At 39.1% G+C, this 14,346-nt stretch overlaps 1 protein-coding gene across 2 annotated transcripts in view; it reads right to left on the bottom strand.

Moving 5' to 3' along the window:
* Positions 1 to 14,346, bottom strand: part of TPP2 (tripeptidyl peptidase ii) — a 125,479-nt gene that overhangs the window by 78,404 nt on the left and 32,729 nt on the right. For both annotated transcript variants that reach the window (XM_010257090.3, XM_088895601.1), the window contains exons 10-16: positions 12,628 to 12,711; positions 12,288 to 12,475; positions 5,810 to 5,984; positions 5,607 to 5,728; positions 5,432 to 5,511; positions 1,569 to 1,627; positions 1,244 to 1,398 (exon numbers count right to left, since the gene is read on the bottom strand). In XM_010257090.3, the coding sequence (XP_010255392.1) occupies positions 1,244 to 1,398; positions 1,569 to 1,627; positions 5,432 to 5,511; positions 5,607 to 5,728; positions 5,810 to 5,984; positions 12,288 to 12,475; positions 12,628 to 12,711 (863 nt within the window). The remainder of the gene's footprint in view (positions 1 to 1,243; positions 1,399 to 1,568; positions 1,628 to 5,431; positions 5,512 to 5,606; positions 5,729 to 5,809; positions 5,985 to 12,287; positions 12,476 to 12,627; positions 12,712 to 14,346) is intronic.

Genomic DNA, 14,346 nt, shown 5'->3' with positions numbered 1-14,346 from the left:
AAGGACAATTGTACCCATCTCTAAAATGAAAAAGAAAAGACTATGTATACAAGAAAGAAATAAATGATAATGTACATAAGATAGAAGATAAAAATGTGCTTTCAACCAAGTCAGCCCATAGTATCTCTACAACATGCACCATGGGATGTCCTCCTGAAAATATTTAGTCATTTTTTTTGGTAATCAATAAGAAACAAAATTTATTAATATAAAAAAGTACATCTGGAAGTGAGCTTGTCTCTAAACTCTACCACTGTGAGCTTGTCTTACACTGCTGGTCCCAAGCCCAAATTAAGGAGGGTTAGTCAGGTTGGCAACCGGCACTAAAACTTTTGCCAAACACTCATCAACATGGATTCTATCTAAAATGTGTCTCTTTTAAGCAAATAGTTGGAGACTCTAAGAAGTTCGAGGAAAATAGTTTGGAGATTCAGAAAATAGTTCATCAATCAGATTGTCTAAAGGCATCTGATCATTCTGCTTTTTAGTGTAGACCCTCTCTTAAGTGGGCCCCATCTGATAATGGGGCCAGGTTCACCATGTGGTAAGCTATACGGTCTGGGTCACAATTAGCAGTGCCCATTAGAAAAAGAATTAGTTGACATTAGAGTCAACCAGAACAAGATGTTCAAAAAAACGCATCACAACCTCCAAGGGTCCAGCCAATTAGAACCAATCATTCACCCCACCTTCAACCCCTTGTAACCCAGCCTCTGCCCCAACTCCCATTCGCCGCCAGTGGCTGAGTGGCATAAATAAAAGAAACCAAAAACAATTCAATAAATGCTCAAGACTGAGAGAAATACACAATCTATGTTTCATATATGGAGAAACTTGTATAATACATTGTCCAGCACCAAAGTTTCAGACTGCATTTGACTCTAGTCACTAGCTGCATAGAAAAGGTAAAAGTTTCTTTGCTCAAAGTATCAGCATAACACTTCTACAAAGGTTTTATAGCAGCATAGAACACTCGTATCCTCTCTCAAAATGATGTTACATATTTCCGTTTTATATGAAATTCCTAGAATGTACTCAAGCCAATTGCACCTATTGACCGAATTGATATGCTTATACAAGGATCAACTCAAGCAATCACCATACCAATTTCTGCATATGGCTATAAAGGAAATAGAAGAACCATGTAATAGCCTAAAGTCATGCCCCATAAAGTGCAACTGTGTACAGAAAGCATATAAAGACTTGTTTAGGAAAAACAAGAAATAGGATTGGGCAAACTAACTTGAAGGTACGGCCATTATGTGTAAGCAGCAGATACTCAGGAGTCCGAACAACTGTATTTTCACTACTATGCAATGCTATACATTCCTCAAAAGGAACCAATTGTTCTAAGTTACTTGCATCATCATGGAACTCCGGCTTAATTTCCACAGTCCACTGTTAAGCCAAAAAGTTATAGTCTTAGTTTCTAATAAATTGGAGGCAGGAAGAAAAGAAGAAAAGCTGCAGTTAACAATGGAATATCCATCTTATATAAAGGGCACATGATGGATATATGAAGGTTAAATGAAGGAAGCATAATCCACTGAACCCATTCAAGATCTCACCTCAGTAGTTTGTTGGCAAGTACTAGCATCCCTTAGGTAAATGCCTCGTGACGTTGGGGCTGCGATCAGTAAGACATCATGGATTTATCACATTAGCTTCATATTTCTGACAGTCAACATAAACTCAATATTTTGAATCTAAAAAAGCATCATCATTAATTGATGATGAGTAACAAATTTTCTTCTTCTTTTTATCTGTAGTGATACACTGCATAAAAATAAAAAGGAGAAAGGTATACAAGTTGTATACAAAAGGGCAATAATCCAGGAAAAACAAAAACAAACTCAGATATAAGGGACCCAACATTTTTTTATCAGTTACAGCAGTCAAAGATATCTTACTAATAAAAGTGTTAAAAAGATATAAGGGACCCAACTCTTGACGGTGATTCAAGAGTAGGGTGCACTACAATGAGCATATGCTGACCCATAGTCCAACACAATCAGAGAAGTTCAGAACACTAACCTGTTGGCTAACGCCTCAGACCTAGTACCCCCGACGCAAGAGTATATCTTCCAACCGTCTTCCTAGCTAAAAGCAACCGCAATGTAATTAATTGGTCTTTCTAGATACCCAACCGAACAAGGTGCTCAAGCTTGAAGCCCAAGCCTTTGATTCTTTAATCTGGTGCCTTAGGATCCAAGGTCCTTGAGAATTTGTCAACAACCAACCAATTACTAACCTAGAGGAGAGAGAGAGAGAGAAAGAGAGATCTGCACTTTGAAGTTTTTTTATTGGTAGTTCTGCGCTTTAGAAGTTTCTTTGCCTGATTGACCCTAAATATCTTAAGACAAAAGTTCCAAGGAAAGCTATAAAAACAAACTCCCCCCCTCCCCGATGACACTGAGTTGCCCAAAGAGCAACCCTCAAAGTTTATCTTGATTTTGCCCATTAAAAGTACCCATAGTTGTCAAGATGATGCCTAGGCAACAAGGCACCCTTGGAGGCTCTTGCCAAGTAGTTTTTTATATCATGTCATAAAAAACTTTTATATTGTAATATTTGTTAGATTATAATTATAAAATAGACATTATTAAACTAAAATATTCATTTTGTGTGTTTATATACTATTTTCTTTTTATTATTTTTTTATTTGTTAGGGCTTAATCAACACAGACATTGCTAACTGATGTATTGAACCCTCAAAGACTTCAAAACTTGAACCGATAAGACACTGCTAACTGCTGTATTTTTCTTTTATTATTTTTATTTGTTAGGGCTTAATCACCAAATCTACTTCTTCTTTCTTCCACCTTTTCAATTTTTATTTTCCTATAACAAAAATAGGGGTTCAGGCCCCATATTTTTTTAATTTTCTTTTCTTCCTTATTTTTCTTCTCATGAATATGTTGATTTTCTACACTTTAAATGATGTTTATACTTTTCTTATGAAATTTATGGATAATTATTAAGGAAATATGGCTCCTTTCGGAGCTGATGGCGATCAAGATGGGCCAAATGGCAGCTTATGCAATTCAAGTTCTAAACCTGAATTTGGAGACTTAGAGGAGTTCTGGACCAGCTTTGTGGACCTTGGGCTACTTGGTGATTTGGGCTTCCAAGTTGTTAGGTCCATTAGAAGATTCATTGCTGGAGTCAAAGTTGTCATTAATATCATATTTATGTTTAGTTAGTAGTTGAGAATACATTTAGTAGTCCTATGTCTTGTAAGTTGTGGTTGCATTAAATAGTTAATGTTTTGTTAATTGTCTTAGTCAAATAGTCCTTTGGGAAATGTTGGATTATTTATAATATTGAGAAATGTTGGGAAAAATCACCCAACTGTTTGAGAAATTCAAGAGAATGAGGAAAATGAGTGAAGAAAGAAAATAAACAGCTTTCTTAAGCTTGAAGTAATTGAATATCCTCCTCTTTATTCTTTGAACAGCAGTTAATAATGTTCTTATATAGGGATTCTATTTAGGTCGGCATCCAATAAAATCCTGAAATTACAAAAATACCCATGTCCCAAAATAGTAAGGAAAACCCAAACTAACCTTATCTAATAGCTATATACCCTGTAAGACCTAACAATAATAATCCACTAGAAATCATTAACTGATTGAGAAACAACTAGGATATCATCAAAACAAGAAAACAACTAAATTCAAGCACGAGAATTCTTCACTTTCTTGTTCCTTCTAGATTTGTCTCCTGCTTCTTCATAATTAAGTGTTGCAGCCTCTACATCAGTTCCCTCCACTTGAAGAGGACCCGCCCTCGAGTCTAGTTTGGAGATGGGTGGATGGTACTCAAAGATATCAGCAACATTGAAAGTTCAAAATATATTCATGGAAGTAGGAAGGTCTACAACATAGGCATTGTTATTAATCTTCGCCACGATCTTGTAGGGTCCAATCTTCTTTGGCTGCAACTTGTTGTATTGCCTTGTAGGGAACCAGTCCTTCCTTGGAAACACCATTACTTCATCCCATTCTTGAAAAAATTTTGGTCGCTATGCTGATCAGCTGCTTCCTTATACTTGGTATTGGCCTCTTCTAGGTGTTTGTTTACTTCCTCATGAATAGATATGATCTTGTCAGCAAAGTGCTTCGCTGTGACACTATATCCTAGCAATGTTGGAAGTAGCACCAAGGCTAAAGTATGTCTAGGAGTGTGTCCAAACACAACCTCAAGTGGAGATTTGTCAGTAGACCTGTTCACCATGTTATTATAAGCAAATTCTGTTTATATAAGAGCTAAATCCCATTGTTTAGACTTCTCACTAGATAGATCGTGTACCATATAACCAAAAGTCCTATTCACAACCTCTGTCTGCCCATCGGTTTGAGGATGATAAGTTCTGTTAAATTGTAGCTCAGAGTCAAATCATCGCCATAAAGTTCTCCAAAAGTGGCTAAGGAACTTTCTGTCACAATCTGAGGTAATAGACTTTGGAATGCCTTGTAGTCCAACCACTTCTCTAAAGAATAGGTTGGCTACTTGTGTTGCATCAGCTGTCTTCCTGTAAGGAATAAAATGAGCCATCTTCGAGAAGTGATCCACTACTACAAACACTATATCATGTTGCCTCTGAGTTCTAGGCAACCCAACCACAAAGTCCATGGAAAGATCCTCCCAAGGACCCTCCGGATTAGGCAATGGCATGTACAACCCTGTGTTTTGGGTATGCCCCTTAGCTGTCTGGCAAACATAGCAACCTTGTATAAACCTCCCAACATCCCTCTTGAGATGTGGCCAATAATAACGCTGTGTTTTAGGTCGTCATCCAGATCCAATAAAACCCTGAAATTACAAAAACACCCCTATCCCAAAATAGTAAGGAAAACCCAAAATAACTTTATCTAATATGTATATACCCTGTAAGACTATTCCTAGCAATAATAATCCACTAGAAACCATTAATTGACTGAGAAACAACCTAGGATATCATCAAAACAAGAAAACAGCTAAATTCAAGCACGAGAATTCTTCACTTTCATGTTCCTTCTAGATTTGGCTTGTGCTTCTTCATAATTAAGTGCTGCAGCCTGTACATCATCCCATGTAAGTGTCATTAATACTGTTGTTGTAAAAGGGTCTATATGAACTGAATGAAACCTTGCAATCCAGCAATTCATTTTTGGACTGTCATTCCTAGTTTCTGCAATTGTTGTGTGTTCAACTTTGCAACTACTGTAGCCCTACTATGCTTGCTTGTGGGTGGCATTTCTCTCTCAGTTTCTACACTAGAAATTGTCTGGGCTTCACATTGAAAAATTATTTATTATCAGCCTGACATCGGTAAAATAATTACTTATTATTAGTGTGACAGCATGTTCACCTACAACTTAGAAAAATTCTGCAATATCCATGGACATCCAAGTGATAGAAAGGAAAGATACAGATAATGAAAGCATACTTGATTTCCCGGTTTGGTTAATCTTTATCCGATAACAAACACAGGGTAGATGCCTACATTGTTTAATATATTCAAGTGCTCTGCCATCAAATACATGTCAAAGTCAAGAGAGTTCAATCAAGTTGGCCTATCTTTGCAGTTAAAGGGAATTATGGACAACAATAGAAGAACTTACTTGTCAACTTGCATAAGCCCATGTCCAGTAGATAATTTATCTTCTGGCAGACCACCTACAGAAACCGAGGTATTTTCAAGTGCCTTCCTTACGCTGTATGGACTTACAGGAATACCTTCGGTCTGCATATATTTAACGGTAGAATGTCAGAGCAATTAATAGAGGTCCATGCCAGTGATAAAAATAGAGCATATCAGATCAACCTTCATTGCACTAATGAGTAAAGCAACTCCTCCACAAGCAGATGGAGATGCCATTGACGTCCCATTCATAAGCATACGTCGTTGGAGAGTCCATGTGGGGACAGGTGCAACTGCCCCACCAGGGGCACTTACACAGACACCGAGATCTCCATCAACAGTCGGACCTCGGCTAGACCTGCATCCAGTGTTTCCAAGTGTAAGTGATTCCCTTGTTTAATCAACTTAAATCCACTCTCTCAATCAACCCAAGTGGCTCTTACAATAGAACATGCATTGAAAACCTTAAACTACTCAAGGTTTGAAGAGAAATGGCATAACCGGATTATGTTCTAGAAAGGATGAATTTTGGGAAGAAATGGCAAAATTGGATGAAGGTATGTATTTCCACACCCACATTTTGAGTGCCCCTGAATGGAAACCCCATGGGTTTCTTCAAAAGTTCTAAAGAGATCCAGCAGGGGGATCCTCTTTCACTGCTCCTATTTATTTGTCAGATGGAAGCATTGGCTAAACTCACAACTAAGGCAGCTGAGGGGGGCTTCTTGAAGGCTTTCGACTTTAGCTACACAGGGTAGTGCTAAAGACAAGCTTCCTCAGTTTGCAAATGAGACAATCTTTTTCATAGATGCAGTCCCTGCAAATTTGCATAACATTCTGGGAATCTTGAGGTGGTTTGATTGGTGTGCAGTCTGAAAACAAATCTTAGGAAGAGCTCTTTCTTTCTAATTGATCCATTGGAGGTGGAATATTTGTCAGGTGTTATGGGTTGTGAGGTAGAGTACCTTCCTATCAAATACTTAGATCTACCTCTAGGGGCAATTGTATCTTAAGTGCTACCTAGAATTCAGTGGTTAAATATGTAGATAAGAAGCTTTCTTTCCTCATGGAAAGCCAAGTATTTACCAAAAGGGAGGGAAGGTGACTTTAAGCAAGAATAGCAATGGAAAATCTCTTTACATACTATTTATTCCTCTTCCCTATTCCCACTATAGTAGCCAAAAGATTAGGAAAAAAAGATCCAGTGAGACTTTCCTTGGATGGGAATGATGGATAACCACAAGATTCATTTACTGGATTGGAGTAAAGTGTGCTCCCTAAAGGAGGAGAATGGTTTGTGTATTAGAACAATAAAGATAATGAATTTGGCCTTATTGGGAAAATAGTTATGGAAATACGATGAACAAGGAAGCTTGTGCAGTTGTGCCTTGTGGAGGTAGCTCACAGAGGCTAAGTTTAAACTTAATGAAAAAATGATCAGAATCAGCAGAGCTCAGGTTACTTCTTCCTATGGCTGCTCTGTATGGAAAGGGATTGAGAAGACTCATAGCAGTTTTATGAGAGGTAACTTACACAGAATTAGTAATGGGGAAAGAGTCAAATGTTGGAGGGACTATTGGTGTGACAGCAGGTCTCTGTCAGAGTTATTCCCAGTACTTTTTTGCAATGGCTAAACATAGGTGGCACGGTATTATGCAGAGAGAGGGCATGAAATGATTTGGACCCCCAATGGCCATTGAAATGATTTTGGGATGTGAGATTGCCCAATGGCCATTGAACTATTTGGGGCTGTCACTAGGGGATAACCCAAGTAAAAAAAGCTTTTGGAACCCGGTGATTGACAGATTCACAAAGAAGTTAGCCTCTTGGAAGAAAAACTACCTCTCTTTGGGTGGCAGGATAACTTTGATTAAGTCAGCATTGGCTAACCTGCCTGTTTACTTTCTGTCTGTGTTCAAAATTCCTGAGGGAGTATGCGGGACTTTGGAAAAGTTAATGAGAGATTTCTTATAGGAGCCAAGGGAGGAGAAAAGAGATCATAGAGTCAGGTGGGATATAGTCACCAAAACCAAAAGTGATAGTGGGCTTGCATTAGGTAATTTGCAGAAAAAGAATGGAGCTCTATTAGCTTTGGAGATTGACTTCGGAAAGCGATAAATTGTGGGCTCAAGTAGTTTTAAGTGTTTATGGGCAAGCGACAGACGGCTGGGACATGGGAGTATCATCTAGGGATACAAGAGCTTCTCCTTAGAAATCTATCCATGCCATTCTTCCTTCTTTCCTTCCTTTAATCAGGTATGACATTTGCTCTAGTAACCTTGTGAAATTTTGGGAACATGTTTGGGTGGGAAACACACCGTTGAAAGAGCTATTCCCCTCCTTGTATTCCCTTTCGAGATTTAAAAATGAGCCAATTTCCACCTTTTTAAACATCTCTAATTCTACTGTTGATTGGAACTTGGGTTTTAGAAGGGCCCTTAGAGACTCTGAATTGAACCTTATTTCTGATCTGCTCAAAATCCTGTATGAGGTGGGTATTGATCCCTCTAGGAGGGATAGTAGGATTTGGGTCCCTTCTCCCTTGGGTATTTTCTCTTGCTCTTCCTTTTTCAAAGAGTTGGATCATTCCCCACCTGTTTTTGGACACCCCTTCCTAGTTATGGAAGGTTGGGGTAGGCATAGACCAATCCCTCCCAGAATTAGTGCTTTTTGTTGGGAAGCCTTCTTAGAAAAGTGTAACATTTGTGATTTACTTCAAAGAAAAAGGCCTAATTGGTGTTTATCCCCACATTGGTGCATCCTATGCAAGGAGAATGGTGAGACCTGTCATCACCTATTGACATCCTGCTCATTTATTTCGGAGACCTGGTGTTGGTTTTCCTCTCTTTTTGGTTGCAGGTGGACCTCTCCTCCAAATGTGCAAAGTTTGTTCCATTATACTTCAGTTAGGGGGTTAAAGAAGAGAGGGAAAATCCTGTGGAGATGTGTAACAGCAGCTATCTGTTGGACAGTTTGGGAGGAAAGGAATCAAAGGATAAGTGCTTGGGAAAGGAATCAAAGGAAAGGAATCAAAGTAATTTTTGGGCCCCTATTGTGGAGAAATTTGATAAGTGCTTGGCGGCTTGGAAAAAGAATTACATTTCAATAGGGGGTAGGCTGACCTTAATTAAGGCTACACTTGCCAACCTTCCAACCTACTTCCTTTCTGTGTTCAGGATTCCTCTAAGGGAGGCTAAGAAACTGGAGAAGAGAATGAGGGACTTTCTATGGGAACCAGGAGAGGTGAAAAATGATCACTTGATCAGATGGGAGATAGTTAATAAACCAAAGGAAGAAGGGGGTTTAGGGATAGGGAATATAGTGTTGAAGAATGTAGCCCTTCTAGGGAAGTGGCTATGGAGATGGCCCCGAGAGAGAAAGAGATTGTGGCATGAGGTGGTGGCAAGCATTCATGGTTGTGCAGGAAATGGTTGGGATTCCGGGATATCTCGTCGAGCTACCCTTACTACACCTTAGAAGGCTATACATGGTATTCTCCCTCGCTTCCTCAGATTCATCAGGTTTGATGCTTGTTCTAGTAATGCTATTCTTTTCTGGGAGGATATTCGGGTGGGTACTCAACCCGTCAAAGATTGTTTCCCTTCGCTCTATTCCATTTCCCTTTACAAACATGAGCCAATTGCAACTTTTCTCCCGAGCCTGTTAAACCCCTTATCTTTAAATTGGGACTTTGGATTTCGAAGAGGGTTAAGGGATGGTGAGTCGAATTGTGTTATTGAGCTATTTCATTTACTAGAATCCGTTTGCTTGGACCCCACTTCTTCTGATCAACGGATTTGGACTCCTCTTCCAAAAGGTACTTTTACTTGCTCTTCCTTTCTAAAATCCCTCAGTTCTAACCCCTCTTCCCAAGGATTCCCTGTCAAAGAAGTCTGGGCATGACCTATTCCCCAAAAAATTGTTGTATTCTGCTGAGAAGTCTTCTATGGGAAGATCAATACTTTGGAAAACTTACAGAAAAAGATACCCTCGCTTTGTCTTTCCCCAAATTGGTGCTCCTTGTGTAAGGCCGAGAGTGAGGACTGTGTCCATTTGCTGATCTCCTGTTCCTTTGCTACAGCTATATGGAGGTGGAGCCTTTGTCTATTTGGAGGTAGGTGGTCTCTGCCTTCTGATTTAAGCTTGTTATTCAACTCATCTGTCTTTGTTTGGCACACTAGAAGAGGTAAGGTCATGTAGAGATGTGTCAGGGCAGCCACTCTGTGGACTCTTTGGGAGGAAAGGAATGCAATAATTTTTTTAGAGAAGGAAAGAGGGTTAGATGAAATGAAGGATTGTATCCTAAAAAGAGCAATCCATTGGCTGAAAACCGTGGATATCTTTGATGACTTCTTTGATGATTTGTGGAGAAATTGGCTAGTAATAGCCAACACTTCAACAAAGAAGGATAGAATTCTGTCAGAATGGGTTCCGCCTTTGAAAAGTGTCATTAAGCTGAACTTTGATGGAAGCAGCCAAGGCAATCCCGAGCCTTCAGGTATAGGGGGTATCCTGAGAAATAAGGACAGCAACATAATTTCCCTATTCTTAGGACCGGTGGGAGTGGGGGATTCCACAAGGGCAGAATTACTTGCTGCAATACAAGGAATTCAGATTGCCAACCAGCTTGGGGTGGAGCATCTCCTAGTTGAAGGGGGCTCTCAGGTGGTAACCAGGTGGCTCCTAAACTTGGATACCACCATTTGGGGCTACAAAAATCTCATCAAAAAAGTAAAGTGGTTAACCAACAATATGAGAGTGGAGGTAAAATGGGTTAGCAGGTCTGCTAATTCTTTGGCTGATGCTCTAGCCAAACAGGGGGTATATAGGGAAGATCTTTTTTGTGCTTCTATGTAAGTTATTATTAATTCAGAAATTTGAACTTAACTAGCCTGGAGAGGTTGCAACTCGTACCTTTCCATGAGGACTTTGTACAATTTTATTGCTGATTTATAAAATCATTTCAATTATCAAAAAAAAAGGAATCAAAGGACCTTCCATGGGAAAGAAAGAAATAAGGATGCCATCATTGAATCAATTTTATTAGGGTGGCTCATTGGGCTAAGACTATGAAGCTTTTTGAAGACTATTCAAAAGGAGACATTATCAGGAATTGGAAAGAAGTGGCTTAGTCAGCTCCAATAAAGACTGCATGTAACCCAGTTTGGTCTCCTCCAGCTTTGGGGTTCACTAAACTGAACTTCGATGGTAGCAGTGAAGGAAATCCAGGCTCATCAGGTATAGGAGGAGTTTTCAGGGATGAAGAAGGTCAAATTATTGCCATCTATTCTGGTTCTATTGGATGGGGGGATTCTCTAAGAGCTGAAATATTTGCTGTCTGGAAGGGGTAAAAAGAGCCCAGGAGCTGAATATCAGAAAACTGATGGTGGAAGGTGATTCTAAGCTGGCTATCAGTTGGCTACAGAAGGACGATTTCAGTTTGTGGAAGTATCTAAATGAGAAAAAGAAAGTTAAACAGTTTACTCAAAACAAGGAAATCAATTTTCAGTGGACTAAGGAGTGCCAATTCCTTGGCAGATTCACTGGCCAAACAAGGGGTGGGAAGAGTCAATTTATTCTGGGCCATATTGTAAATTGAAATGTACCTTTAGGGAGGGTTAAGAGATTTTACCCCTCCTCTTGTATCTTTTTCTCTTAATTTCTATTAATGAAAGTTTCTGTTAATTATCAAAAAAAAAAATGATTTGAACCCCAAAATTTCATATGAACTTCTGATTGGGAGTTGAAGGAAGCTTCTGATTTTCTCAGTAAACTACATAATCAATGCCCAAATAGAAAACATGACTGACTGTAGAAGGTGGAGGTGGGAAAGAAATAGTGTCTTTTAAACCACGGAAAAAAAAGGATGAATAAAAAGAAATGGTGTCTTCTCGGTTAAATATTTTGCTAAGAACCTAATTAACTCTAAAGGGGTGAACACTTTTCCTTATCATATAGTTTGGGATACCTAGCTCCTTCCAAAATGGCATTCATGACCTGGATTGTTGCTCTTAGAAAGTGCATTACTGGAGATAACCTTTCCAAAAGATGGATGACATTGCAAGCCGCAACATCTATCATCTGCATCCTTGAACTAGAGTTGGCAGACCATATATTTATTCACTCTCAACTGGCCAGCCAAGTGTAGAAGCATTTCCTTAAATTTGTTGTGCTCCTTCCCTACTTCAGTCATAGAGATGCTGGAAGGGTGGAGGCTGAAAAGTCTAAATATAAAAAGCAAATTGATATGTGCTTCCACCCCTAATCCAGTCATTCAGACTGTGTGGAAGGAAGGAAATATGAAGATCTTTGATGGAAAGTCTCATGGGTTGAGGAGATCATCAATCAGGCAGTGGGCAGGAGCACATCTTGGGTGTCTGTGCAAAACACTTTCTATGGGTTCAAATGAGATTTATTCTATCAGATGATTCAGATCAATTGGAGTATAATAGGACTTTATCTGTTAAAGGGACTGATGGTGTGAAGTGGGGGTGGGGCTTCTTTTATTACAGTCTCTTACTGTATTAGACTGTCCCTTCTATTTCTGATGGCCTGGTTGTAATCAGGTGTTTCCTTTCATCAATAAACTGTATTACCTTTCAAAAAGAACCCTAAACTGCTCAAAAGTAACACCAAAATCCTTACAAGGAAAAGAATGTACCAAGTATATTCAAGTCCTTCACCAGGGGCTTCAACCACACAATGAGCTCCAGCAGCCATGGCAGGAGACACATATGCACCTACTCCTATTATACTTGAACTGGTGCCACCAGGTGCACCCACGGTGCTCAATGCAGGACCACTGTTGCCAGCACTGCTGATAAATACAAGGCGGTGTTTATTTACCACCTACACTTAAAATTGTCAGTGCCATCTACACTTCTACAAAATTTCTGAAGTTGGTAAAAATACATAAGAGACAAGGGAAGGAAAAACAGGGAAAAGCAAAGTGCATTGATAATCAGCCAGCAAGCACAAGTTGAAAAGCATGGAAACTATACTTCATTTAGAAGATCAACAAAACGCCCATAATCTGGAAGTAGTGTAGGCTCTCCATAACTCATATTGATGAGATCACATTTGTGCTGCAAATTACAAGATATAACAGCTTATTAGCAATCATTAGGTTTACAATGGATAATTAGGAATCATTACACTTATGAAATTTCTTAAATAACCCAATTCCTAAGTTCCTAACTTAATTCATGTTTATTTCCCCAGTCAATAACCAAGTACAATTTTGACAACACAATGGACAAGAAATGAAGAAATTACTGCTATATCAAAATGTTTAACTTTCAAATGAAGTTAATACAAACAACTCCAAGATATGGAAGGGCCGTTACTGATGACCTCCTCCATGAAACAATTTGCTCTTTCAAAGCACTGCATAAAGCTCATTTAAAACTATTATCAATAAAAAAACGATTTTCATTATCAATAAAGTTATTGGGTAAAGAATTGAAGTGCCTGAGACTCTTACAAGAACGACCTGCGAAGCATTCAGGAGGGGCGGGTATAACAGAATTGTAACAGCAGTATATAAATGTTGCAGACTGTTAATTAAAATAGGAAGTAAATACTAGGGAGATATGATGTTACAGACTGTATAATTAAAATAGGAAGTAAATACTAGGGAGATATGATTTACCTTGATTGTAGGACTGATTTGTAGGAATTTAATTAGTCTTCTTTCCTAACATAGAATTTGTAACTTGTATATATACATTACGAGATTGATGAATAATATAACAAATTCTTCTTCTTCCTCTGTTTACTCTTGTTTTACATGGTATCAGAGCATCTAGTCTCTGCCTGCCCTTTCGTTTTTTTTTTCCAAGTAAACAGTAGGTAGAGGAAAATTTTTGGGTGTTTCGGGTCACCTCTTGGAGCAGTCAGAGCGTCTAGTCTCTGCAAAGTCCGGCAGTCAGCAGCCCTGCGCATGTGTCTCACGCACCGCCTGAAGATTCTGCCACAGTCACGCGCGCCAGCACGTGGAGGCGCATCTGTCGCCGGAAAATTTTTCGGTCGTTGTCTTTTGGCTCGCCTCGTCCTGTATAGCACATATTTGTGCTTTGTTACGTGCATATCCATTCCGGTGTTTTCAACAGGCGTGCTCCGTTGATTTTCGGTGTTCAAAATATTCTGTTTATTTGAATTTTGAGATTATGGCAAACAAGAAATCAGTAGTTATGTCGGATGTTGTTCCAGTGATGTCAAAAAAAACTGAGCATAAGCTTAATGGCTTTAATTATCTGGATTGGAGTAAAACTGTTCAACTATATTTGCTGAGTATTGCTATGGATAACCATTTGACCGATGACCCTCCTAATGATGACTCGAGAAAGTCTTGGTTGACGAAGGATGCTCATTTGTTCTTGCAGATACGCAACTCCATTGAAAGTGAGGTGGTTGGTTTAGTCACTCACTATGGATTTGTTAAGGAATTAGAGAACTATCTAGAGTTCTTGTACTCCGAAAAGGGGAATATTTCCCGCATTTATGATGTGTGCAAAGCCTTTTACAGGGCGGACAAAGGCGATAGATCTCTTACAAGCTATTTCATGGATTTCAAGAAAACATATGAAGAACTTAATATGTTGCTTCCGTTTAGTACTGATGTGACTGTTCAACAAGCTCAGCGAGAAAAGATGGCTGTTATGAGTTTTTTAGCTGGCCTACCTTCTAAATTTGAGACTGCTAAATCTCAGATTCTTTCC

This window comes from Nelumbo nucifera, chromosome 1 (assembly GCF_055504915.1).
Source record: "Nelumbo nucifera cultivar China Antique chromosome 1, China Antique-T2T, whole genome shotgun sequence".
Classification (NCBI taxonomy): domain Eukaryota; kingdom Viridiplantae; phylum Streptophyta; class Magnoliopsida; order Proteales; family Nelumbonaceae; genus Nelumbo; species Nelumbo nucifera.
This window is presented reverse-complemented; position numbering and strand designations above follow the sequence as displayed.